General features: G+C 48.2%; 2 protein-coding genes across 2 annotated transcripts in view; both read left to right on the forward strand.

The window, feature by feature from the left end:
* SCRT2 (scratch family transcriptional repressor 2) overlaps positions 1 to 506 on the forward strand; it is a 31,701-nt gene extending 31,195 nt beyond the window's left edge. Inside the window, exon 2 of the mRNA XM_087888985.1 lies at positions 1 to 506. This exon is cut by the window's left edge and continues 1,110 nt beyond it. The gene's annotated coding sequence lies outside the window, so the exon portion shown is untranslated.
* A 19,739-nt stretch (positions 507 to 20,245) lies between these two features.
* On the forward strand, positions 20,246 to 26,271 carry SRXN1 (sulfiredoxin 1). The gene is made up of 2 exons (XM_034405158.3): positions 20,246 to 20,889; positions 25,217 to 26,271. The coding sequence occupies exons 1-2, from the start codon at positions 20,602 to 20,604 to the stop codon at positions 25,418 to 25,420; spliced, it is 492 nt and encodes a 163-aa protein (XP_034261049.2). The 5' UTR covers positions 20,246 to 20,601; the 3' UTR covers positions 25,421 to 26,271.
* Positions 26,272 to 27,529: the final 1,258 nt, after the last annotated feature.

Raw genomic sequence — 27,529 nt, forward strand, 5'->3', positions numbered from 1 at the left:
GGATTCAAACACCTGGCTTAACCATGTTGCGTGAATGTTATCCGTGGCTGGATTCGCACGACACACCCAGACCAGGCTGCAGTGGGGTTCTCGGTCCTGCTGTGCGCAGCCTGCAAACGCTGACACGGCAACCTTCAAATTCACTCACCCAGGGATCGGAGAGAACGTGCATGGACGAATGAATGAATGAAGGTTGAAAGAATGAAGATGTTAATTTCTACCTGGATGAAGTTTGGGGCCGGGGGGGTACCTGGTCCAACCTGGGAGTACACCAGCTGCCTCAGCCAGGTGCGTGAAGCCATAAGGTGATTAGTTTGGGCCCAGCGTAAGGTGTGAATGCAGGAATGGCATTGGATAAATCTGACGTGTTGTGTGAATCCATCTATAGGAGGAGCTTTGGGAAAAGAGATCTAAAACGGACCACAAAGCCCATCTGCTTCCTGACTTCCTTTTCCCCTTCCTTCAACTCAACGAAAGCAATAAAACGCCCACTTTGCTCACATAAAGGTCTTCCCAAGGGAACTTTCCCCTCGTGTGATCCCTGCTTGTCTTCGCACTCTGCGAGAAACTTTGGACTCCTCTGGACACTATACGGGAGACGCGCCACTCTTTCGGAGCACCCGTGGGCATATTTATTCCTTCATTTATTTATTCCCGTTATTTATTTCAATGCTGCTCTTTCTTCTGCCTTTTTTTGCGGGGTGGGTGGGTGGGTGGGCGGAACGAATACGATCGGCCAGCGAGAGACACTTTTTGAGGACGGAACAAAAGCCGGTAGTTTTCGTCTACACAGGGAGGCTCTTCGGAGAGGTAGATGTCCAACCGATGAAGCCAGCTTGGAAATCAAGACTTGCCTGGTGGTGGAGACTAGGAAGGGTCTACTGCAGTGTTTCTCAACCTCTGTCACTTTAAGGCAGGTGGACTTCAACTCCCAGAATTCACGGCTGGCTGGGGAATTCTAGGAGTTGGACAGAGGTGGTATTCAGCCGGTTCGTACAGATTCGGTCGAACCGGTAGCAGAGATTGTGCCCCCCCCCGCACCCGCCTCAGCACTATGCTATCCTATTCAGCCACGTTTTTGAGGTTGGGCGTGTGCATGGAAGGCCAGGCGCACGCGCGGAAGTTGCACGCGAAGCGAGCGTGTGCGCGCGCAATGACGAACCGGCGGTAACAATATCTGAAACCCACCTCCGGCGTTGAAGTCCACACGTCTCAAAAAGGGGCAAAACTTGAAAAAGACTGGCGTAGAGCATGACCTCCGCTGTAAGGATTTGGGAACCTTTGTGGAACAAGGGTCCAGGAACACAACGTGTGAATGCGTGGGTGCCAGTGTGCGGATGTTATTTAAAAAACAGTGGCTTTTCTGGTTAGAACCAGAGTGATAAAGGCTTGGGAAGCTTTGAGGTTGCAGCAATCCGAGCCTGGGAGAGGGGTCAAAAAATGTCAATGTGATATCTTCAATTATGTGCAACATTTTTTTTTTAAAGGGGTGGGCTTTGATAGCTGCCATCTTGACTTTTTTGACCGCCGTTCCTCTGGAAACCCTTGCCAATGGCTCCATTGAATGGCCATTCTATATTCTAGAGCAGAAGTCTTCAAATATGGCAGCTTTAAGACTTGTGGACTTCAACTCCCAGAATTCTCCAGCCAGCATAGCTTGGGAGTTGAAGTCCACAAGTCTTAAAGCTGCCATATTTGAGGACACCTGTTCTACAGCAATGATTCTCAACTTTTAAGAGATGTGGACTTCAACTCCCAGAATTCCCCAGTCAGCCATGCTGGCTGGGGAATTCTGGGAATTGAAGTCCACCTATCTGAAAGTTGTTAAGAATGAGAAATATTAATCTGTGGGGTGCCAGTTAGGAAAAAAGGTGGACTATCATAGACAGGGAAGACTTGCCAGCTCTTGAGGACTACAAACTTCAACCCTGAAGCAACAAAAACACACTATATCTCGGATCCAGACGATTCTTGACCCCAAAATTCTCCTTTGGGTCAAGTTTGACGGTTGAGATCCTCAAGGATATGTCCAGCCAGGTAGCTTCCTTGGCAGCCATGCAGAAGAGATTGGCCGCTTCTTCTCCTGGTGGTCTCCCATCCCGGTGACTCTGACAAGGTCCAGCTTACATTTTTCAAACGATCCCGACAGCACAAATAAAAACGATTGAAAAACAAGCTGGACTGCTCAGGATCACGTGGGTTTCTGGGTGATAACAGTGAAGGGGGTCAATTTTGACTTTTCAAGTCTAGTCTACAGCCCCGGACATTTCCTTGTGATTTCCTTGTGGTCTCCTTTCCCTTTTCTCTTCTTGTTTCTCCAGTGCAGGCAGTCCTCAACTAACGACAACAACTGAGCTCAAAATTTATGTTGCTAAGTGTGGAATTCGTTCAGTGACTTCCCCACCCCCCCATTTTGCGACTTTTCTTGTCACGTTTGCTAAGTGAATCACGGCAGCTGTTCAATGACTAAAACGGTCGTTAAGTGAAGCTGGCGTTCCCCATTGACTTTGCTCGTTAGATGGTCGCAAAAGCGGATCACATATGACCCCGGGACACGGCGACCATCATAACTATGAGTCAGTGGCCATAAGTTGAGGACAGCTCTGAGTCCTGTGGGAGAAGGGCGGTATAAAAATCTAATAAAATAAAATAAAATTGTGGCCGTAAGTCGAGGACTACCTGTAATTGTGGCCATAAATCGAGGACAGCCTGTAATTGTGGCCGTAAGTCGAGGACAGCCTGTAATTGTGGCTGTAAATCGAGGACTACCTGTAATTGTGGCCATAAATCGAGGACAGCCTGTAATTGTGGCCATAAGTCGAGGACAGCCTGTAATTGTGGCTGTAAATCGAGGACTACCTGTAATTGTGGCCATAAGTCGAGGACAGCCTGTAATTGTGGCCATAAGTCAAGGACTACCTGTAATTGTGGCCATAAGTCGAGGACAGCCTGTAATTGTGGCCATAAATCGAGGACAGCCTGTAATTGTGGTCATAAGTCGAGGACAGCCTGTAATTGGTCGTGTGAAACTTCATAATATCAGCTCCAAGCTCTGTCCACCTTTTTCCTTCTGGCAAATTCTCCCGGTAAATCTGAGCGCACCAGAAGAGCCGCTGTTGCCCTAAGCTTAGGACTATTCTCTATTTAAATATTCTAATTTATCTTATTTATTATCCTATTTATTGTTTGCCGATGGATAAGGGGGCCGGGTGGGTGGCGGGGAAAGAGAGTTTTCTTTGAAACGGGCTAGGGTTTCCTACCTGAGCAGGGGAGGGGGTTGGACTAAATGACCTCCGAGGTCCCTTCCAACTCTTGTTATTCTATTCTATTCTTTGCATGCACTCTTAGATAGGAAGGAACCGGTTACGACTGGCGCTCGAGACGGATCTGCTGCGTGGTGGATATTTTTGTGCGTATGTGTTTGGGGTTTTTTTTGGTCTTGACTTTTGCTCCAGAGATTTAAAACAGGGATCACAAATCGAATTCTGCACCAATGCGATATTGTTGGCTTTCGAACACCTGTGTGTGTGTGCGTAGCCGGAGCACAGGAACTTGCCTTAACAAACACAAATCTGGAGTCCCACAAAAAAAAAATAATATATGGATTTTCTACTCTGGACCGCTGCGTCTTCTTACAAGGGACGGATCTCCCAGCCTGGAACCAACCTATAAAAAGTTCTGGAGAACTTTTAAACCGAGATGGCTTGACTCGAACCCAGATCCTTTCTCCATGTTGAGGACTCATCCCTGCCACCGCCGCGTGGATTTTCTCCCATAGTTACGCCGTGCGGTTGACGTGCTAAAGGAGGAAGATGAGCGTCAACTAAGATGGCAACGAATCTGTACGCAGGCAGTCCTCGACTTACGACGGTTCATTTAGTGACCGTTGGAAGTTGCAACGGCTCTGGGGGAAAAAAGGGACCCGTGACCCGTTTTTCACACTTACGACCGTTGCAGCATCCCCGCGCTCACGCGATGTGATCAAAATTCGGACGCTTGGCCACTGTCTCGTATTTATGACGGTTGTTGTGTCCCCGGGGTCACGTGATCCCATTTTGACAAGCAAAATCCATGGGGAAGACAGCTTCGCTTAACAACGGTGTGACTACTTTAACAATCGCAGTGATTCACTTAACAAACACGGCGAGGAAAGTTGTAAAATGGGACAAAATTCACTGAAAAAACTGCTCGCTCAGCACCATAAATTCAGGGCTCGATTTGTGGTCGTAAGTCGAGGACTACCTGTATACACTTGAAACATCCCCTTAATTTCTTTTCCAACCACCTTCAGGGGTAGGCCATTCAGAGGTGTTTGTATGTAGGTCTTTGGTTATTCGGGTCTTCTCCCACGTAAAATTGGAAGTGTCTTGGCGACGTTTCGACGAAGTCTCATTCGTCATCTTCAGGCTGGTGTTCTCGGCTTCGTGCTTCCAGGAGCAATGCTTCCAGGAGCAATGCTCCTTCCACCAGCCTGAAGATGACGAATGAAACTTCGTCGAAACGTCGCCAAGACACTTCCAATTTTACGTGGGAGAAGACCCGAATAACCAAAGACCTACATATATATATATATATATATATATATATATATATATATATATATGGATCCTGTAGCTTTCCAGGAGCTTAAAAGTGATTTATCAGGAGGAAATCTTCACGTTTGTCCCCATAACAACAATCCTGTGAGGTAGGCAGGTTTGAAAAGAAAACCTTCCTGATATCAACTCAGCATGTTTCCAGGCCTAAGGGTGGCCTTGGAACTAAGCTAGCCAACTCTAACCCAACATTTTAATCCAGCATTTCATAATTTAAGAGGTATGGACTTCAATGCCCAGAATTTCCCAGCCAGTATGATTAAGGGTATTGTTTTCTCCCTGATCATTTGTCTGGTATTAATCCCTGCTTATCTAGTCATTGGCTGCTGGAGAGGATGAGTTCCTTTTTGTTTCTTTCTTCGCTTTTTTTTTAATCGTCCCTTTTGAACGGTGTTTAAATATGATGTATTTCTAGGTGTCTATAAACAACACCCTAAAATCAAGCTGGGGAATTGTGGGAGTTGAAGTCCACACATCTTAAAAGTCACCAAGGTTGAAAAAGGCTGTGTTATCCCATCATTCAACAATGGTCTCCCAAAAATTAGATAGTTCGATCAGCAGCTTAGGAATTGCCAGTAATGAATGACAATTAAATTTGTAATTTCATTTGAGAAGCAGGGAAACGAGTAAACGGCACTTGGAGAGTGAAGGAAAGTCAAATTTGGGGGGACAAATTGGGGTTCAAGGCAGGAGTGAAATGCTCCCGGTTTGGACCGGATCGCCCGATCCGGTAGCGATGGAGGCGGGTGGTTCGGAGAACCGGTAGCAAAAATCCCTGCCCCCCCCCTCCCCATTGCCCAGCTGAGCCGTCATCGGAGGCTTTTTTTTAATTTTTAAAAGCATTTTTTTCTACAACTTCGGCTGAAAAAAAAATGCTTTTAAAAGTAAAAAAAAAAAAGCCTCTGATGATCGCGCGGCTCAGCTGGGATCATCAGAGGCTTTTAAAAGCATTTTTTCTACAACCTCTTCCACCGAAGAGGTTATAGAAAAAATGTTTTTAAAAGGAAAAAAAGCTTCTGCCGATCAGGCAAGTTAGCTGGGATCGTCAGAGGTTTTTAAAAGCATTTTTTCTACAACCTCTTCCACTGAAGAGGTTATAGAAAAAATGTTTTTAAAAGGAAAAAAAGCCTCTGCCGATCAGGCAAGTCAGCTGAGATCATCAGAGGCTTTTTTTTTTTAAAAAAAAAAAGAAAACCTCTGCCGATCAGGCAAGTTAGCTGGGATCGTCAGAGGCTTTTAAAAGCATTTTTTTACAGCCTCTTCAGCCGAAGAGGTTGTTAAAAAAATGGTTTTAAAAGTAAAAAAAAAAAAAAGTTGGCCATGCCCACTCAGTCATATTACCCCTACCACCAAGCCACGCCCACAGAACCAGTAGTAACAAAATTTACATTTCACCACTGGTTCAAGGCCATTTCAGTCAAAGCTTGTCTTCTTGGTGGACCAATCACTCTTCTAGTTATTTCGGACTGTGACTGGAAATCCAGAGATGCAGGTAGTCCTCGGCTTACGACCATTCGTTTAGGGACCGTTTGAAGTTACAACGGCACTGAAAAAAAGGGACTTACAACCGTTTTTCGCACGGCCATTGCAGCATCCCGCTGGTCACGTGATCCAAATTCAGACGCTTGGCAACTGGCATGTACTTATGACGGTTGCAGTGTCTTGGGGTCACGTGACCCGTTTTTGCGACCTTCTGACAAGCCAAGTCCATGGAGAAACCAGGATGACTTAAACATCTGTGTGACTAACTTAACAACTGCGGCCCGGGAAGGTCGTACAATGGGGCACAACTCACTTAACAACTGTCTCGCTTAGCAGCAGAAATTTGGGGCTCAATCGTGGCCGTAAGTCGAGGACTACCTGTATTTGCTCCGTAACCACCAGGATTGCAAAAGTCTGTAGCGATTCTCAGTCTTTCAATTCAGAGCTGAAGAAGCTTCTTTGGATGAGAAGCGAAACGTCTTTAAAAGAAAAAACCAGGAAGTCCAGTTGCTGCTTGAAAAATGCACCTTTGGGACAACCGTGACTTGGAGGACTGAGAATCGCTACGGACTTTTAGCTACTCAATGGATGAACACCCTTCGAATGGTGTCGGAGTAGGAACGGATTTCCAGAAAAATTGCAGACGACAGGAACCGTTTTCACCACTCCGGTGACGCTGAGGACACAGATAAACCTCCAAGGATGCAAATGACCAGCTGTCTGCAAGGAATATCAATCCTTCTTTTCCTCAACATTCAGTCAGAGCTGAAGAAGCTTCCTGGATGAGAAGCGAAACATCTTCAAAAGAAAAAAACAAGAAAGTCCAGTTGCCTCCTGAAAAAAGCACCTTTGGGACGCCAGATAGTCTGGAGTAAGGAGGCGTGACTGCCTGGCCCCAAAGTCAACCAGACAGCTCATTTCATGACCAACACTGGACGCAAAACTGGGTCTTCTCTTCATAAGGTCTCTCATCTTCGCCATCTTGTCTTCCCAGGTGTGGGTGTGATACCCAGGCACTAATAACTCACAAAAGCCTAACCAAGATTTAATTCCATCAACGCACCCGGATTTGCAAATTTATCCCCGGAGACTTTTTAACTGATCAGGTTAAGCACGTCGTACGAATGCAGTCACTGTTCTCGTTTTGTATTCCTACTCTCCCCCTCTGCCCCCCCTACTCAAAACACAGCGTCCGCTGCATGCCAGTTTGTGAATCTCCCAGCCATTCAAGCTTTTAGCAGGGTTCACACAACACAGTAACCTGGATCAAACAGAGACAGGTCGTTTGTAGTTTTGTAGAAAGCGTGCAAATGCGAGTAGATCAATAGGTACCACTTCGGTGGGAAGGGAACCGTGTTCTGTGTGTCTTTGGCGCTATGCTGGCCACATGACCACAGAAATCGTCTTCGGACAACGCTGGCTCCCTCGGCCAAGAAACAGAGACGGGCACAGTGCCGCGTAGAGTCGGACACGACTAGACACGGAAACTTTTTACCTTTTAGTTTATAGTTTAACGCAGTGATGGCGAACCTTTTAGACACCGAGTGCCCAAACTGCGCGGGTGCGCATGCCCAAACTGAAAGGTGCATGCGTGAGAATGCGTGCATGTGCAAACATGTGTGCGCACATATGCGGACATGCACAAACACGTGCATGCGTGGATGTGCACATGCACGGACATGTGTGCATGCACAGCAGAGACCTGAAGACCAGCTGGCCGACGGGAGGCAGGGCATCCCAACACTGGCAATGCGGCAAGAGATAAGATCTTTTTCTTTCGTGAGCTTCTGTTTCGACGTCTGCAGGGAAACAGAAGCTCACAAAAGAAAAGCTACGGAGATCTGACCTGGGGCAACGGCGCGCGTGCCAGCAGAGACGGCTCTGCGTGCCACCTCTGGCACACGTGCCATAGGTTCGCCATCACGGGTTTAATGTGTTGGGGTAGCTGAGATACAGCCTCATCAGGGTACATGAACCAAGCCATAATGTGGTAGACTCATCCAGACATCATCGTGTTATATATGAATGCAGCAACTGTCTTTGGTAAAGCCGGGGTTAGATTCAACCTCTCAGCATGGAACGACCGTCTGCGCGGGCACCTCTTTTGATGTCAAACCCTTAACTAGGATACCGCATTAAACCTTTGTCAGATGTCGCACAACACTTTGAACCATAAGCGGATCGGACGGGACGGGTTCCCCGTCAGACTAAGCCCCACCAAAAGGGGAAAGGAAATGTTGCGGACTCCCTCAACGAACCTTAGCGTGTTTTTTGGCAGATTGTTACTAGCTTTGTATAACCCGTGTGGACGAGTCTGTTGTATGAACGCCGCTGTGGACAGACGTACTCGTTCATACCTATTGAGAATTAAGGCGCTTGTAACTGTGGCCGGAAAGAATGCTGGATGTTTTTAATTCCCCACTCAACAAACCTCAGGTTTCAGCCCTCCAAGGTAGGCCAGGGACAAAAGAAAACACACAAACACATACTGCAGGGATTTCAAGAATGCTAGTTTACCGTTGCAGGGTATCTTCACCGAATCTTGACATCCCCATCCTACTCCTTCGTAAGGACGACGAGGTCCAGATGGGACCATTCCGAGTCTTGTTTTTCCCCGCTTCCCACTTTTCCCAGGGCTGAGTAACTGTCTTACCTCTCCTGCCCCCTTTGTCGAGGGCAGTGTGACATTCATTGACACTGGGGTACGTGCAGACAGCACAAAAAAAAAAAAAAAAAAAAGACCACCAGGTCAGCATCGGATGTCCGCACGTCGCCGTATCCTCCGTCCAGCACAGCTTTCAGGATTCGTTAATGCACAGGGAGCACACAGATGGACCCGCACGGACAACACAACCCATACCACGGATGCAATTTCCTTGGTGAACTCTTCCCTGTGGGCAATGCCAGGCTGGGAGTGTGTCTGTGTGTGTCTTTCTCTCTAAACCACAGCGCCTGGATTCCTGCCCGTAGATTTTGCACTTGGGACGGTACCCCAGTTCCCTTTCGGTGTTTAGACTGTAAATAAAATACGATAGCAATAATGAATTCCCTCTGCATGATTTAGCTTCCCACTCCTGCCCCCCAGCCAGCCAGATGTTGGTCTGGGTAGAATACAGGTCAAATACAAGTCTTCCTGATGTGAAACTACCTGCAGTATTGTAATGCAATTCAGGGATAATAAAGGGCCTTCTTTTCTGCTATGTGGTTGTGTCGTTTGTCTTTTTAGCAGGTGTTTTTACCTGGGCTTCCCAAGAGTATGAAGCAGACTCCTTGTCCAGTAAGTTACTGTGAATTCCTCTCATTCACATCCAGCAAAGTCTTTCAAGGGAGAATTGACAGCCACAGACCTTATTTGGCTTGGAGAGCTGCCAGGCCGATATCTTCAAAACTTGGCAAGAAATCTCAGAGAGTCACAAACTAATTGTCTCCTGCAAACTCCACTCCCCTTTCGCTCCTCTTTTATTCCCTTTGGGAGGGGCTATTCATCATCCACCTGTGGCCTTACTCCCAAGTCGACCCTTGTTCTTTAGCTGTTCCTTTTGTCTGGCAACTCTGAGCATGCACACTCTGGGAACAGGATCCAGCTGTTCGTCTGCCTCACTGATGTCCGACTCCGAAGGCAGCTGACAACTGTCAGACGGCCCTGGCCCTCTCTCTGCCTCCGACGCAGAGCCCTCATCAGAGCCTTCCCCAGACTCCAGGACTGGCCCATGTTCCTCCCCAACCTCCTCACCGTCTGAGTCTGCCACCAGCTCCGCTGACGGGCCACAACAGCAGGGTGGATTTGATTTAAATCAAGGCGATTTAAATCATAGTTTAAATCACTAGTTAAAAAGGGGCTTGATTTAAATTGACTCGATTTAAATCATCATTTTTAAAGAACAACTGTCATCTCTGTCCCGCAGCGGCTCCTCCTCTGATCCGCTGTTGACTCACCGACAGTCCCAATATTGCAGAATATGCAGCCTCGTGCTACATAACTAAGCTCCGTTTCATGCTGAATAAACTAAATTATTCATGTATCTTAAATGAGAAAGCTATCTTTAGATAGATTTTTACTCCAAAAGCTTGGAGTTGATAAAAAATTTAAAAAATCGGATTTAAATTTTTTAAAAATCTGATTTTTTTAAATTATTAAAAAAAAAACACACACACATCGATTTCTATCCACCCTGCTTTTTAGGGGAGTGGTCCCCAATCTTTCCGGCTTGGCGGACCGGCAACCGGGAGGGTGGGGGCACGGGCAGGAGAAGTGATGGTTGTGTGTTGAGTCAAAGGCGTGCATGCATAGTCACCACTCACGCGAACGGAGCTTTACATGAGCCGCGGCGGTGCAGTGGTTAGAGTGCAGTACTGCAGGCTCCTTCTGCTGACTGCCGGCTGCCTGCAATTTGGCAGTTCAAATCTCACCAGGCTCAAGGTCGACTCAGCCTTCCGTCCTTCCGAGGTGGGTAAAATGAGGACCCAGATTGTTGGGGGCAATTATGCTGACTCTGTAAACCGCTTAGAGAAGGCTGTAAAGCACCGGGAAGCGGTATATAAGTTTAAGCGCTATTGCTACATGTAAGGTGCACTTAACTGCCACTTTCACTGGCTGCATCCATACAGGCTGCTGTTGGGCCATCGCCCAGAGGTGGGGACCCCTGTTTTAGGTGGGGGAAAGGGGATGGGGGCCAAAGAAAGCCTCAATAGTCCAAGGCTAACATAGCCCTCAAACCTGCAGGATTAACAGGAATGGGGTAAACCAGAAAGGACACATACAACCAGCTGAGCTGATTCTACTGAATTGTGAGGCTACTGTCAGAGTTCCAAGCAACACCCCCAATGAAAGAAGACTCCGAGGTTAGACGTTCCTCAAAGCTCCGTTTTATTAGAGATGTCATATTGGCAAGTCTGGGAAAACCCGAATCTGAAAGCTTCCAGGTTTTCTCCACCCAAAGGAAAGTCCAAGTCCCTGCCCAGCATCCACATGTCCATCAAATGGTCCAATTCAAGCATCGTCCCAACTGGAGATGCCTCCCAGTTCCAGCCCTCCAGGTGCAGGGCAAGATGTCCTTGACTCTCTGAGAAAGGAATGTTGTTTTGACTGCGTATCACCCTGGCTCCATACAATCCCCCCTCCCAGTTTCCCACAGCACTAAATGTGGCAGGCCTGAAGATCCAAAATAAAAGATGGCTTCCAGGACTGACAGCTACTGTATGTTAACAGAATGCAGGCAATCCTTTTCTTTCCCCCCCAAAAAACGTTTTTTATTAAATTATTATAAAATACAAAATATAAAAGTAAATAGAGGAGCATTAAGGGAGGAGGGGAAAGAGGAAAGGGAAGGGTAGGGAAAAGGAAAGAAAAAAAAAAGAAGAAGCATTGACTTCCGACTCTCTCAATTGCAGTAAAATAAAACTTCCAAGTCACAACTTTTTGTTCATCGAGCACCAAGTTCAGAAGCGGTTTCCACGTGGAAAGAAAAGGACTTATGTTCTTTTCTTTAATCAAAGTGGTCAATTTTGCCATTTCAGCCAACTTCATCGGCTTCTGCCACCGTTCGTCCGTGGCAGGTATCAGAAATGCAGGTAATCCTTGATTTAACAACTGCTCGTTTTGTGACTGTTGTCAGCGGCACTGTAAATGACCATTTTCACAGGGAACCACAAAACCTTTTTTCTCTCTCCCCCTCTCTCTCTGTATCTGTCTCTCTCTCTCTGACCTCTCCCTCTCTTCCCCCTCTCTGTATGTCTCCCTGTCTCTATGTATCTCTCTCCCTCTCTCCCCCCTCTCTGTATCTCTCTCTCCCTCTCCCCCTTCTCTGTATCTCTCTCCCTCCCCTCTCTCTGTGTCTCTCTCTGTATCTGTCTCTTTCCCTCTGTATCTATGTATCTCTCTCCCTCTCTCCCCCCTCTCTATATCTGTCTCTCCCCCTCTCTGTATCTCTCTCTGTATCTGTCTTTCTCCCTCTCTCCCCCCTCTCTGTATGTCTCTCTCCCTCTCCCCGTCTGTATCTATGCCTCTCTCTCCCCTCTGTATCTGTCTCTCTCCCTCTCCCCTCCCTGTATCTCTCTCTCCCGTCTCTCTCTGTATCTGTCTCTCTCCCTCTCCCCCCTCTCCCCCCTCTCTGTATCTCTCTCTCCCCTCTCTCTGTGTCTCTCTCTGTATCTGTCTCTCTCCCTCTCCCCCCTCTCCCCCTTCTCTGTATCTCTCCCTCCCCTCTCTCTGTGTCTCTCTCTGTATCTGTCTCTCTCCCTCTCCCCCCTCTCCCCCCTCTCTGTATCTACGCCTCTCTCCCCCCTCTCTGTATCTCTCTCTGTATCTTTCTCCCTCTCCCCCGTGTCTCTCTCTCCCTCTCTGTATCTCTCTCCCTCTCCCCTCTCTGTATCTCTCTGTATCTGTCTCTCTCCCTCTGTCTCTCTCCCTCTCTCTTCCCTCTCTGTATCTCTCTCCCTCTCTCCCCCTCCCTCTCTCCCTGTATCTATGCCTTTCTCTCCCTCTGTATCTAGTCTCGCTCCCTCTCTCCCCCCTCTGTATCTCTCTCTGTATGTCTCTTTCTGTATGTCTCTCTCTGTATCTATGTCTCTCTCTCCCTCTCTCTCCCCCACCCCACTCTCTGTATCTCTCAGATTTCCAAGGCCATGCAAGGAGTGACTGGGAGGCGAGGGCGAGGGGTAGAGCCAGCCAATGATCGGACCAAGAGCCGTAGCAGAGGGCCCAAAGAGTCGCATGTGGCTCTGGAGCCGCAGGTAGCCGACACCCGGCCTATAGTCTAATCAATCAATAAATATATATAAAACTATATAGAAGTAGCTCACTACTGCCACTCTGTGGAGTGTTTTGGGGTGTTGCATTTTTTATTTTTTCCTTTCTTGCCAAGATTCTGCCTGTGGCATTTCCTGGTGGTCTTCCATCCCTGCACTAACCGTTTGCTAAACGTTAGAAATTCCAAAAGAGGAAAGAAGAAAGTCTTTTGACCCTTTCGACGCTATCTCATCTCTTCCAACCCACAGATGTCTTTTACTCCATGCCGGCTGGGGAATTCTGGGACTTGAAGCCTACACGTCTTTAGCTGGCGAGGTTGAGTTCTATAGTGATCAATCAGGATTGAGCTGGAAGGGACCTCGGAGGTCTTCTAGTCCAGCCCCCTGCTCAAGCGGGAGACCCTGTACTATTTCAGACAAGCGGCTGTCCAGTCCCTTCTTACAATTACCTTAATTCTTGCCATTACAGGTAGTCCTCGCTTTACGCCCACAGCCGCAACCAGAATTTCCATTCTTAATTGAGTCACACCCAACTGTAAAACCTTTTTGCCATGATTAACTGAATCACCGCTGTCGTTAAGCGAATCGTATGGTCGTTAAGTAAATCCGGTTCTCCCCCCTCCCACCATTGGCTTTGCTTGTCGGAAGCTGGCTGGGAAGGTCGGCAATGGTGATCACGTGACCCCAGGATGCAGCAATCATCATTTAAAAAAAAAAAGCCGATTGCCAATCAAGTGACCAGATTTTCATTAAATGACCCAGGACAGGTGTCAGCAACTCGCGGCTCCAGAGCCGCATGCGGCTCTTTGGGCCCTCTGCTGCAGCTCTGTCCCATCACTGGCTGGCCCCACCCCTTGCCCTCCCCTCCCAGTCACTCCTCGCCTGGCCTTGGAAATCCGAGAGATACAGAGAGAGAGGGGGAGAGAGAGACATAGATACACAGAGAGAGAGAGAGATACAGAGAGAGGGGGGGAGAGAGAAACATAGATACACAGAGAGAGATAAAGAGAGGGGGGGGAAGAGAGAGGGGGGAGAGAGAGAGACGGAGATACAGAGAGAGAGGAAGATAGGGGAGAAGGAGATACAGAGGGGGGAGAGAGAGATATAGAGAGAGGGGGGAGAGACATAGATACACAGAGAGAGAGAGAGACAGAAAGAGAGGGGGAAGATAGAGAGGGAGAGGGGGGAGAGACAGGGAGATACAGAGAGGGGAAGATAGGGAGAGAGAGATACAGAGAGGGGGGAGAGAGAGACATACAGAGAGAGAGAGAGAGAGACATACAGAGAGAGAGGGGAAGATAGAGAGGGAGAGGGGGGAGAGACAGGGAGATACAGAGAGGGGAAGATAGGGAGAGAGAGATACAGAGAGGGGGGAGAGAGAGACATAGATACACAGAGAGAGAGATACAGAGAGAGGGGGAAGATAGAGAGGGAGAGGGGGAAGAGAGAGACAGAGAGTTACAGAGAGAGAGGAAGATAGGAGAAAGACATAGAGAGAGACAGAGAGAGGGTGGAGAGAGAGAGAGAGATACACAGAGAGAGAGAGATACAGAGAGGGCAGAAGATAGAGAGGGAGGGGGGAGAGAGAGACAGGGAGATACAGAGAGAGGGGAAGATAGGGGAGAAGGAGATACAGAGGGGGGAGAGAGAGATATAGAGAGAGGGGGGAGAGACATAGATACACAGAGAGAGAGAGAGACAGAAAGAGAGGGGGAAGATAGAGAGGGAGAGGGGGGAGAGACAGGGAGATACAGAGAGGGGAAGATAGGGAGAGAGAGATACAGAGAGGGGGGAGAGAGAGACATACAGAGAGAGAGAGAGAGAGACATACAGAGAGAGAGGGGAAGATAGAGAGGGAGAGGGGGGAGAGACAGGAAGATACAGAGAGGGGAAGATAGGGAGAGAGAGATACAGAGAGGGGGGAGAGAGAGACATAGATACACAGAGAGAGAGATACAGAGAGAGGGGGAAGATAGAGAGGGAGAGGGGGAAGAGAGAGACAGAGAGTTACAGAGAGAGAGGAAGATAGGAGAAAGACATAGAGAGAGACAGAGAGAGGGTGGAGAGAGAGAGAGAGATACACAGAGAGAGAGAGATACAGAGAGGGCAGAAGATAGAGAGGGAGGGGGGAGAGAGAGACAGGGAGATACAGAGAGAGGGGAAGATAGGGGAGAGGGAGATACAGAGGGGGGAGAGAGAGATATAGAGAGGGGGGAGAGACAAAGATACACACAGAGAGAGAGAGATACAGAAAGAGAGGGGGAAGATAGAGAGGGGGGGAGAGACAGGGAGATACAGAGAGAGGGGAAGATAGGGGAGAGGGAGAGACAGAGAGAGGGGAGAGAGAGAGATACAGAGGGAGGGGGGAAGATAGAGAGGGAGAGGGGGAGAGAGAGAGATACAGAGAGGGCAGAAGATAGAGAGGGAGGGGGGAGAGAGAGACAGGGAGTTACAGAGAGAGGGGAAGATAGGGGAGAGGGAGATACAGAGGGGGGAGAGAGAGATATAGAGGGGGGGAGAGACATAGATACACAGAGAGAGAGAGAGATACAGAAAGAGAGGGGGAAGATAGAGAGGGGGGAGAGACAGGGAGATACAGAGAGAGGGGAAGCTAGGGAGAGAGAGATACAGAGAGGGGGGAGAGAGAGAGGCATAGCTACACAGAGAGAGAGAGATACAGAGGGGGGAAGATAGAGGGAGAGGGACAGAGAAAGACAGGGAGATACAGAGAGAGGGAAAGATAGGGGAGAGAGAGAGATACAGAGAAGGGGGAGAGAGAGACAGAGAGAGATACAGAGAGAGAGGGAGAGAGAAAGGGTTTTGTGGTTCCTGGTGTTTTTTTTTCTGTGGGAAACGGGTCCAAATGGCTCTTTGTGTGTTGCAGACCCCTGACCCAGGAAGATGCTGCCACAGTTGTTAAGTGCGAGGACTGGCCTGAAAGTCCCTTATTTCCAGCGGCACTGCAATTTTGAACGGACGCTAAACAAACAGTCGTAAGTCGAGGACTAACTGCATGGCCTTTTGCCCTCCTCCTCCTCCTCCTCTTCTTGAGCCTGTCAATCTCCCATCTTCAGTCTCTGACAACAAACAGCCGCTTCCAGTTAGCTCCTTAATGCTTCAATCAATACGGGGTCGGTTCGATAATACCGACTTCCCGCAACAGAGACACAGCGTACTGTGTATACACAAGAGTGGAGTTGTGTACTCCAAGGCCTTGCCTTCCGCCAAGGAAATGGATTTTTTAAAAAGTTCATTGCGGCTTTTGCAACAGTGAGGTGGGGCTCTTTACTCAGGAGAGAAAAATGTGGAAGAGTTTTGCAATAAACTGCTCTGTAGCAAGAAGGGGGAAAAAAATGTCGCAGGGAAATTGCGGGAGCGACCGGCCACGTCTGAGGAACACCAGAATCAAGAGGTTCAGAAGGGACCTCGGAGGTCTTCTAGTCCAACCCTTCGACATGATCAGGCAGGAGACCCTATGTGCCATTCTTGCAAATCGGATGTCCAAGTTCTCCTCTTTAAAAACCTCCCGTGATGGAGCACCCACAACTTCTGGAGGCAAGGGCCTAAGGTGAGACTAGAACTCACCGTCTCCTGGTGATCGGCCCAAAGTCATCCAGCCGGCTTTCATGCCTAAGGCGGGACTAGAACTCACCGTCTCCTGGTGATCGGCCCAAAGTCATCCAGCCGGCTTTCATGCCTAAGGCGGGACTAGAACTCACCGCCTCCTGGTGATTGGCCCAAAGTCACCCAGCTGGCTTTCATGGCTAAGGCGGGACTAGAACTCACCGTCTCCTGGTGATTGGCCCAAAGTCACCCAGCCGGCTTTCATGCCTAAGGCAGGACTAGAACTCACCGTCTCCTGGTGATTGGCCCAAAGTCACCCAATTGGCTTTCATGCCTAAGGCGGGACTAGAACTCACCGTCTCCTGGTGATTGGCCCAAAGTCACCCAATTGGCTTTCATGCCTAAGGCGGGACTAGAACTCACCGTCTCCTGGTGATTGGCCCAAAGTCACTCAATTGGCTTTCATGCCTAAGGCGGGACTAGAACTCACCGTCTCCTGGTGATTGGCCCAAAGTCACCCAATTGGCTTTCATGCCTAAGGCGGGACTAGAACTCACCGTCTCCTGGTGATTGGCCCAAAGTCACCCAGCTGGCTTTCATGGCTAAGGTGGGACTAGAACTCACCGCCTCCTGGTGATTGGCCCAAAGTCACCCAGCCGGCTTTCATGCCTAAGGCAGGACTAGAACTCACCGTCTCCTGGTGATTGGCCCAAAGTCACCCAATTGGCTTTCATGCCTAAGGCAGGACTAGAACTCACCGTCTCCTGGTGATTGGCCCAAAGTCACCCAATTGGCTTTCATGCCTAAGGCGGGACTAGAACTCACCGTCTCCTGGTGATTGGCCCAAAGTCACTCAATTGGCTTTCATGCCTAAGGCGGGACTAGAACTCACCGTCTCCTGGTGATTGGCCCAAAGTCACCCAATTGGCTTTCATGCCTAACGCGGGACTAGAACTCACGTTCTCCTGGTGATTGGCCCAAAGTCACCCAATTGGCTTTCATGCCTAAAGCGGGATTAGAACTCACTGTCTCCTGGTGATTGGCCCAAAGTCACCCAGCTGGCTTTCATGCCTAAGGCAGGACTAGAACTCACCGTCTCCTGGTGATTGACCCAAAACCACCCAATTGGCTTTCATGCCTAAGGCAGGACTAGAACTCACCGTCTCCTGGTGATTGACCCAAAACCACCCAATTGGCTTTCATGCCTAAGGCAGGATTAGAACTCACCGTCTCCTGGTGATTGGCCCAAAGTCACCCAATTGGCTTTCATGCCTAAGGCGGGACTAGAACTCACCGTCTCCTGGTGATTGGCCCAAAGTCACCCAATTGGCTTTCATGCCTAAGGCGGGACTAGAACTCACCGTCTCCTGGTGATTGGCCCAAAGTCACCCAATTGGCTTTCATGCCTAAGGCAGGACTAGAACTCACTGTCTCCTGGTGATTGGCCCAAAGTCACCCAATTGGCTTTCATGCCTAAGGCGGGACTAGAACTCACTGTCTCCTGGTGATTGGCCCAAAGTCACCCAGCTGGCTTTCATGCCTAAGGCGGGACTAGAACTCACCGTCTCCTGGTGATTGGCCCAAAGTCACTCAATTGGCTTTCATGCCTAAGGCAGAACTAGAACTCCCATCTCCTGGTTTCTAGGCCAGCACCTTCACAACCATATTAAACTGACTTTCTCCCTTCATCTATATCAGGGGTCGGCAAGCTTAAAAACACATTTGGACCCGTTTCCCCCAGAAAAGAAAACACCGGGAGCCACAAAACTAGCATACGTAGTTGAATTAAATGTTCTGTTTTCTTCTGAAACTTTTCTTTTCTTGGACTTATCCGTGGTTGGCCTACCGGGGATCGAAAAGCTCAATAAATCGCGTGCCGGCAGCTATCACACATTGGCGGTTGTAACGCGTATTTTGAGCGACAGGGAGCCAAGGGGTGCAAGAGCCACATGCGGCTCCAGAGCCGCAGGTTGCTGACCCCTCGATCTATACCTTTCATAGGTTGCAAGAACAAATGGAACATACATTTTAAATATCAGATACCTGAACGGTTAGAAAAAGCAAGTGACCGAACTATAAAATCTACTGATTTCGTGGGAGGCTCACTTGATCAATAGTTCAACAGGGATCCTAGATAACATCCCACAAGTGGTGGATTTGTGGGTTACGTGACTCTTTTCTCGGCTGGCTCAGCGTCTTTCTGAACACCTGCAAGCGTATTCAAGGACTTTCAGAACACCGCTCTCACATACCAAAATAAAAATAAAAATAAAAATAGGACCTTGGCTCAGAAGAAAAAGAAAAATCATCTTTTCCGGAAGTTCTAAAAAGAGCCCTGGACTGCCACGTTAAAAATGCTAAGACGCGTTCGATGTCTTTGAAACGTTAACAATAAAGCCTAAAATTAGAAAGACACACACATAACACACAAACTTGGTTTCGGGGAATGAACTTAACATTTTACAATTAGTAAAGCAACCTAGAGTTGCTGGGAGCTGGGCAGCATTTTCTTCCTTCCGTCCCTCCCATCCTTCTTTCCTTTTGTTCTCTCTTTCTTTCTCTCCCTCTCCCTCCCTCTCTTCCTCCCTCTATTCTTTCTTCTCATTATCTCTCCTTCTTCCTTCACTTTCCTTCCTTCTCATTTTTTCTCTTTCTCTCTTCTTTTCCTCACTCTTTCTTTTTTCTCTCTTTTTCTTTCCTTCTTCCTCTTTTTTCTTGCTCTTTCTTCCTGTCACTCTCTCTCCTTTCTCCCGCTCTCTTTCTTTCTTTTTTCTCTTTCTTTTTTCCTTTCTTTTTCTTTCTTTCTTTCTTCCTCTTTTTTCTTGCTCTTTCTTCCTGTCACTCTTTCTCTCTCTCCTTTCCCTCGCTCTCTTTCTTTCTTCTCTTTTTCTTTCTCTTTTTTCTTTTTCTTTTTCTTTCTTTCTTCCTCTCTTTTTTCTTGCTCCTTCTTCCTGTCACTCTTTCTCTCTCTCCTTTCCCTTGCTCTCTTTCTTTCTTCTCTTTTTCTTTCTCTTTTCTTTTTTTTCTCTTTTTCTTTCTTTCTTTCTTCCTCTCTTTTTTTCTTGCTCTTTCTTCCTGTCACTCTCTCTTTCCTTTCCCTCGCTCTCTTTCTTTCTAATCTTTTTCTTTCTCTTTTTTCTTTTTCTTTTTCTTTCTTTCTTCCTCTCTTTTTTCTTGCTCCTTCTTCCTGTCACTCTTTCTCTCTCTCCTTTCCCTTGCTCTCTTTCTTTCTTCTCTTTTTCTTTCTCTTTTCTCTTTTTTTTCTCTTTTTCTTTCTTTCTTTCTTCCTCTCTTTTTTTCTTGCTCTTTCTTCCTGTCACTCTCTCTTTCCTTTCCCTCGCTCTTTCTTTCTTCTCTTTTTCTCTTTCTCTTTTTTCTTTCTTTCTCTTTTTCTTTTTTTCTTTCTTCCTCTCTTTTTTCTTGCTCTTTCTTCCTGTCCCTCTTTCTCTCTCCTTTCTCTCGCTTTCTTTCTTTCTTCTCCTTTTTCTTTCTTTCTTTTTCTTCCTTTCTTCCTCTCTTCCTTTTTTCTTGCTCTTTCTTCCTGTCACTCTTTCTCTCTCTCCTTTCCCTCGCTCTTTCTTTCTTCTCTTCTCTTTTCCTTTCTTTTCCTTTCTTTCTCTTTCTTCTTCTCTTTCTCTCTCTGTTTTTCTTCATCTCTTTCTTCCTCTTCTTTCCCCCGTTTTCTTTCTTTTTCTTTTTCTCTTTCTTTTTTCTTTCTCTTTCTTTCTCTCTCGTTTTCTTCCTCTCTCTCTCTTTCTCTTTCTTTCTTTCTCTCTCTCTCTCTCTCGTCATCTAAGTGACTTGGCAGTTTATCACACCATACTAAAACGTCATTAAACGCCCCCTTCCACATTGCCGCCCCCCGCCCAGGATCGCCAACCACACGCTCCCTCTCCGGCCGCCCCGTTTTTCCGCTGCCTCCTCCTGACTCAGCAGAAGAAGCGCGTGGAAGCCCAGCCCAGGAAAGGCGTTGCACAATTGCGCGTGTGACTCACCAACGGCTCCTTCCACTTAGAAGGTGGGGGGGGGGGAAGCCAGCTGTTCCACGCGTGCAGACCCCCCCTTCCAACCAAGTGGCTCCATCCGCGGCGCTCCGGGCTCCATCTGAGTGGGGGTCCCCGCATTGGAGACAGGATCCGCGGAAGGCGCCGGGGAAACGCTCGGGAAGGGTGGGGGGCTCATCAGTCTCGACCACCCCCCCGTGTCCCCTGGAATGGTACACTCCGGCCAAACTTCCCCGGGTGCCTTTAATACGCGCGCTGGGGACCCTCCCAAGATGCGAGGAGCGGCGGCGCGAGTGGCGCGGAGGTGTTGGGAAAGGGCACCAAGCGGTGATCGCGGGCAGTGGCGGCGCTGGCTCAGCATGGAAAGCGAAGAGAGCCGGAGCGTCCATTCCGACAACGTCTCCGAGGTCCACGAAGTGCCCATGCGGGTCATCATCAGACCCATCCCGCCGGTCCTGGACGAGGGGAAAGTGGAAAGTCTCGTGAAGACCATCCAGGTAGGTAGGGTCGGTTCCCACGACCCTGGGTCGGGGTTAGGAGCTGACTCGGGTTTCTCTCTTCCACGGTGGGGAGGGGGGGTTAATTGAACGCCCAGGTAGTTGGGCGAGGATGGCCACCGGCAGGATGTTGGGCTTTGGGAAAAGGGAATAGGAGAGGACAGGGCAGGATAGAATAAGAATTAATTAGGATTAGAATTCATTAGAAATAGAAAAACAGAGTTGGAAGGGACCTTGGAGGTCATCTAGTCCAACCCCCTGCCCAGGCAGGAAACCCTACACCACTTCAGACAAAGGGTTATCCAACATCTTCTTAAAAACTTCCAGTGTTGGAGCATTCACAGCTTCTGGTGGCAAGCAGTTCCACTGGTTAACTGTCCTCACAGTTAGGAAGTTTCTCTTTAATTCCAGGTTGCTTCTCTCTTTGATAAGTTTCCATCCGTTGCTTCTTGTCCTGCCTTCAGGTGCTCTGGAGAATAGCTTGGCATCCTCTTCTTTGGGGCAGCCCCTGAGATACTGGAAGACTGCTATCATGTCTCACCTGGTCCTTCTTTTCATTAAATTAGACATACCCAGTTCCTGCAACCGTTCTTCATATGTTTCAGCCTCCAGTCCCCTAATCCTCTTTGTTGCTCTTCTCTGCACTCTTTCCAGAGTCTCAACTCTAGAAGATTGTTTTTATTTTTATTCAATTTATATATATAATGACTTAGAGGAGGGAATAGGAGGGGAACTCATCAAATTTGCAGATGATACTAAGCTGGTAGGAATAGCCAACACCCTAGATGATAGGCTCAAGAGACAGATAGATCTTGACAAACTTGAACATTGGGCCCTATCTAACAAAACGAAATTCAATGTTGAGAAAAGTAAAGTCTTACACTTAGGCAAGAAAAAACCAACAGATAAAACACAAAAAATACAAAATTTAAAAACAGTATTAAAATCCAATTAAATTAATTTGGCCCACAATTAAAACACCCCTATATTAAAACCGATAATTAACAATTTAAGAATTAAAACAATTTAAAAGAGTTAGGCCAGCCCGGCTTGCTGGAATAAAAACGTCTTTAGGGAACGACGAAAGGTGCGAAGATCCGGGATCCGCCGTATCTCCAGGGGCAGCTCATTCCAGAGGGTAGGTGCCCCCACAGAGAAGGCTCTCCCCAGTCGACATTGTTTGACCGACGGCACCCGGAGGAGCCCCCCCTCTGTGGGAGCGAACTGGTTGGTGGGAGGTTATCGGTGGCAGAAGGCGGTCTCATAAATCTTGGAGTCTTAGTGGACAACCAGCTAAATAGGAGCCAGCAGTGTCCGGCGGCAGCCAAAAAAGCCAATGCCATCCTAAATTGCATTAACAGAGGGATACAATCAAGATCAAGGGAGGTACTGATACCACTCTATAAAGCCCTAGTAAGACCACACTTGGAGTCCTGCATCCAGTTTTGGTCACCATACTATAAGAAAAGAGTTTGAGACTCTAGAAAGAGTGCAGAGAAGAGCAACCAGGATGATGAGGGGACTGGAGGCTAAAATATACGATGAACGGTTGCAGGAACTGGGCATGGCTGGTCTAGTGAAGAGAAGGACCAGGGGAGACAGGAGAGCATCTTCCAATATTTGAGGGGCTGCCACAGAGAGGAGGAAGGGGGTCAAGCTATTTCCCAAGGCATCCCAAAGCCAGATAAGGAATAATGGATGGAAACCGACCAAGGAGAGATTCAACCTGGAAATAAGGAGGAATTTTTCTGACAGTGAGAACAATCAACCGATGGAAGAGAAGTTGCCTTCAGAAGTTGTGAGAGCTTCATCACTGGAGGCTTTCAAGAAGAGACTGGACTGCCCTCTGTCAGAAACTGCGTAGGGTCTCCTGCTTGGACTGGGGGTTAGACTAGATGACCTACAAGATCCCTTCCAACTCTGTTCATCTGAGACTTTCTAAGATGATCAAAGCACACCTGGATGCTAAAACATAGGATGAACAGTTGCAGGAACTGGGCCTGGCTGGTCTAGTGAAGAGAAGGACCAGGGGAGACAGGAGAGCCTCTTCCAATATTGGAGGGGCTGCCCCAGAGAGGAGGAAGGGGGTCAAGCTATTTTCCAAAGCACCTGAAGGGCCAGAGAAGGAATAATGGATGGGAACTGATCAAGGAGAGATTCAATCTGGAAATAAGGAGACATTTTCTGACAGGGGGAACAATCAACCGATGGAACAGAAGTTGCCTTCAGAAGTTGTGGGAGCTTCATCCCTGGAGGCTTTCAAGAAGGGACTGGACTGCCATCTGTCAGAAATAGTATAGGTCTCCTGCTTGGGCGGGGGGTTGGACTAGATGACCTACAAGGTCCCTTCCAACTCTGTTAATTTGTATCTGTATCTAAACTGTGGGATATTGCAACGATTGTCACATTTGGCAGTGCCATTGTAACTTTAAATGGTTGCTGAACGAATGGTGGTTAATTCCAGGACTACTTTTATAGTACAGTTCTGAGATTTCCTGGTGGCCTCCCATCCCAGGACTAGCCAGCTCTCACCTCTAACTTCTCACAATTGGCTCAGGCTGGTGAGATGCTGCCCCCTAGTGGGCATTAAAGTCAGATAACCTTCCTAATTGAGTTTGAATCCCGGAAGGATCAATGCAGGTGTTCCACCTGGGTTACTAACATTGTAAGTAACCTTGGTTGAGTTCACACAACCTATTTAAGCATAATAATTATCTTTATGTAAGCAGCTATCTTTGAAGGGGCAAGTTCTGGATGAAGACCAGCTTCACGCAAGAGAGGAGGCTGGAATCTCCTCCTTGAGCAGGGGGCTAGACTAGAAGATCTCCAAGGTCCCTTCCAGTTTTGTTATTTCTGTAATGTGTTGAACCACAGAGTAGCCTCTGAGGATATATAGATAGGGTGCCACCTTATTATTGAGTGGTTCCCCAAGAGACAGGGAAGGCCTGCGTGGGAAAATCGCTCCTTCAAGGAGTGGAATCGATTCAGTTTGTATATAGAGGCAAGAGAGAGGGCAGGGAAAGGAAGGGAACGGATAGAGGGGAAGAGAAGGGAAGGAAGGAAAAAGAAGAAAGAAAAAAGGAAGGAAGGAAGGAGAAAAAGAAAGAAAGGCAGAAAGAGAGAAAGGAAGGAAGAGAGAGAAAAAGAAGGAAAGAGAAAGAAAGAAAAAGAATAGAAAGAAAGAAAGAGAAGGAGGGAAAAGGAAAGAAGGAAAAAGATGGAAAGAAGGAAGGAAAGAAAGGAAAAAGGAAAGAAGGAAGGAAAGAAAGAAAAGAAAGATGAAAGAGAAAGAAAAGTAAGTAAGTAAGTAAGTAAGTAAGTAAGTTATCTTAGAACAATCCCACAGATTTCCAATGGGAAATGTTTTTCTTTCGGGAGGTGGGGGTGTCTGTCATTCGGAAACTGCCCCTTCCTCTTGAGTTACGGAAAATGTTTTTCTCCCTGCTGCCTCGCTTTATTCTTCCCTTTTCGGTTTCTAACTCAAAACCTGCGCAGGACAGAACCTCAGCTGCGTTCCCTGTAGTGTCCTGTCCCCCTTCCTCACACAGGCAAACGTAATACCAAGCATGCCTGCCAATATTTTATTAGGTAAACAGATTAGAACTCTTGGCAGACCAAAGTTTTGGCAGCAAACTGCCGAATGCCTGCCAAGACCATTTTCACTCCCGTAAAGCAGAAAGGGATTTATCTTCAGTCCGTTCCAGGAGCAACAAATTATCCACGAGACAAGAGTTTAGTCAATGTTCAGTCCAAAATATATCCAAGCCGAATTTCAGAGATCACGATGTGACTTTCAGGGTTTAACTTTGTCCGTCACAAAGCCTGAAGAGCAATCCCACCCACTTTTATTCCTGGTGGGGCGTGGCTCCGTGACTCAGCTCAATCTCTGGCCCTCCCACGCCTCTTCCGTTGCTGCGCACGCTTCTCCCTCTGACGCTGCCTGGGATCAAGCCAGGATTCATCATCCTCGCTCCCTATCAATTGGTGCTCCGATATGCCTTCCTCCTGGCACATCCCAGGCTGTTCCTCCTGGCCTTCGGAGGGAACCTGAGGCATTGCCAGAGAGGAGGGTCCTGGAGAGGGAGGCCTTGTCAGTTCCTCCCCATCACCTTCTGAGTCCTCTTCCTCTGTTAGGACAGGCTCGGGAGTCGGGGTCACAACATGTAGTAATTTTTTTAATCCAATTTTAATATTCTTTTAATATTTGATCTGGCCGCTATGACTTGACTCGGTGAGCCGAGTCATATTCGAGCTAATCTTCTCTCTCTCTCCTTCTCTCCCTCTCTCCTTCTTTCCCTCCTTCCTTTCTTTTTTTCCCTTTTTTTAGGAGGAACCTGACCGGGTCCCCCCAATTGACGTCCTCTGGATCAAAGGCAGGGAAGGGGGGGATTACTACTACTCCTTCGGAGGCTGCCACCGTTACGCGGCCTACAAGCGCTTGAACAAGGAGACTATCCCCGCTAAGATCATCCGGTCGAACCTCAGCGACCTACGGACTTACCTGGGCTCTTCTCTCCCCGACTTGCGATAGGTGGGGGCTTTCTCCTGCTTCCCCACCCACCGATCCCCACCCCCATTTCCAGAACTGTTGTGACCCAGGCCCACGTAGTTGATATTAAATGCAAAACAGTTCCAAAAAACGAACAGTTTTTCTTAAAACAGCTGAGAATTAACTCATTTTCAGCATGTTCTAAATGAAATGAAAGCAAAGTCCTCAAAACACCAGTCTTTAGTTTATCTCTGACCTTGGGATAATTAGGCAAACTGCCAAAGGCTTTTCTGGGCAAAAGTTCAGGAACAGAAGACGCTGACAAGAAAGAAATACATCCAAACACGAAGCAAATCTCTCAACGGTTGTTTTCCGGCAAAGAGGCCAAGAGCCGTTGCTGGTCTTTTAAGCCTTATGGGAGGGGCCAATCATCTCTTGGCCTTACTCCTGAGTCGTCCTTTTTGCTTTAGCTGCTCTTGCCTTCTGGCAGCTCTTCTCATGCGTGCACTAGGAACAGGCTCCTCCTGTTCCTCTGCCTCTCTACTGTCAGCCTCTGGAGGCTCAGGAGTCCGCACATCACTCCCCGATGGCCCTGGCCCCACCTCTGCCTCCGACACAGAGCCCTCATCCGGGCCTTCCCCCGCCTCCAGGACTGGCCCATCTTCTTCTTCAGCCTCATCGCTGTCCGATTTCACTGCCGGCTCTGCAGGCTGCTGGCGGACCACAACAAGAACATCTTCTGAACCATTGGACCTTCTGAATCTTGGAGATGATCTGGACACAAGGATCGGTCTTTGTCTCCCTTTGCCTGACCTTCAAACAATGAGGACTAGCGGTCTGATTTTTGTCCGTAAGGAGGCCTAGTCCGTTGTTTCTCAACCACATGAAGATGGGTATGGACTTCAACTCCCAGAATTCCCCAGCCAGCCATTGTAAAAACCCAGATGCCCTCCAGATGGCGGCAGAGCGATAAGCATGTTCTGTATTGCTTTGCCGTAACTCTTTGCCATGGCTGGCTGAGGAATTCTGGGAGTTGAAGTCCACCTGTCTTCAAGTGGCCACAGCACGTGGCTGGCTAAGGAATTCTGGGAGTTGAAGTTCACATACCTGGCTAAGGAATTCTGGGAGTTGAAGTCCACCCATTTTCAAGTGGGCAACACTGGCCCAGCCTATAAGAGCCCAGAACGATGAATGTCTGGTTAGTGCTTGGTTGTGAACAATGTGCTAAGCTACGATTGTGGTATTGTGTCTCACAAGTAAATAGTTTTTATTTTTTATATATATAAAATATATATTCTGTCCATCTCGTCTCCAATGACTCTTGTCTAGTATTCCTTATGCGGCCATGCAGGCTGGGGAAGATGGGAGCTGTAATCCGACCTGATCAGAAAAGCCACAGGTTGTGGGACAACTACAAAAAAAGAACGGAGACCGAACAGGACATTGCACTACCCAACCACCGCCACCAGAGGGCAGGAAAGAGATACACAGCATCCTTAACACTCTCTGCTGCCATCTAGAGGGCATCTGGATTGGACAAGGCCGGATTTCGTAGCTCTTGGTCAACTCCCATGACGTTCATGGGGGCCGGAACCTACCTCACAAGCTTCTTCCCTAGAGAAAATGGGAGAGTTGACCAAAGAAATCTGGGATTTAAATCTATCATAGTCAAGGAACTGTGATGGCGAACACATCAGTGGGCACACGAGCTCAGTTCCAGTGCGCATGCGTGTGCCGGCCAGTAATTTTCGGGCCTTCTGGGCCCACCAGAAGTAGGGAAACAGGCTGTTTCCTGCCTCTGGAGGACCTCGGGTGGTGGTGGGGAAGGCCTCTTTTTTGCTGTCCCACCGGATGTTGGCAAACAGGCCGTTTCTGTCCTCCGGAGGGCCTCTGGGGTGGTGGTGGGGAAGGCTGTTTTAGCCCTCCCCAGACTCCTAGAAAGGCTCTGGAGCCAGGTGAGAGAGAAAACTGGGCAATTGCATGCCAGGAGCGGGGGGGAAGGGGAGCAGGGGTGTGTGTGCATGCGCGGGGGCGAGGCGCATAGAATTATGGGTGTGGGCACATGCGTGATCCTCCCGCCCCCCCCCAGCACGCAATGACAAAAAGGTTAGCCATCACTGAGTTAGAATATAGGTAGTCCTTGACTTACGA

Source organism: Pantherophis guttatus, chromosome 3, assembly GCF_059756535.1.
Source record: "Pantherophis guttatus breed Tessera chromosome 3, ASM5975653v1, whole genome shotgun sequence".
Lineage (NCBI taxonomy): Eukaryota > Metazoa > Chordata > Lepidosauria > Squamata > Colubridae > Pantherophis > Pantherophis guttatus.

Coding starts and splice junctions, on each gene's coding strand:
- SRXN1 (XM_034405158.3), top strand. CDS start 20,602: ATGGTACACTCCGGCCAAACTTCCCCGGGTGCCTTTAATACGCGCGCT. Junction 20,890..25,216: donor GTCTCGTGAAGACCATCCAG/GTAGGTAGGGTC, acceptor CCCTTTTTTTAG/GAGGAACCTGACCGGGTCCC.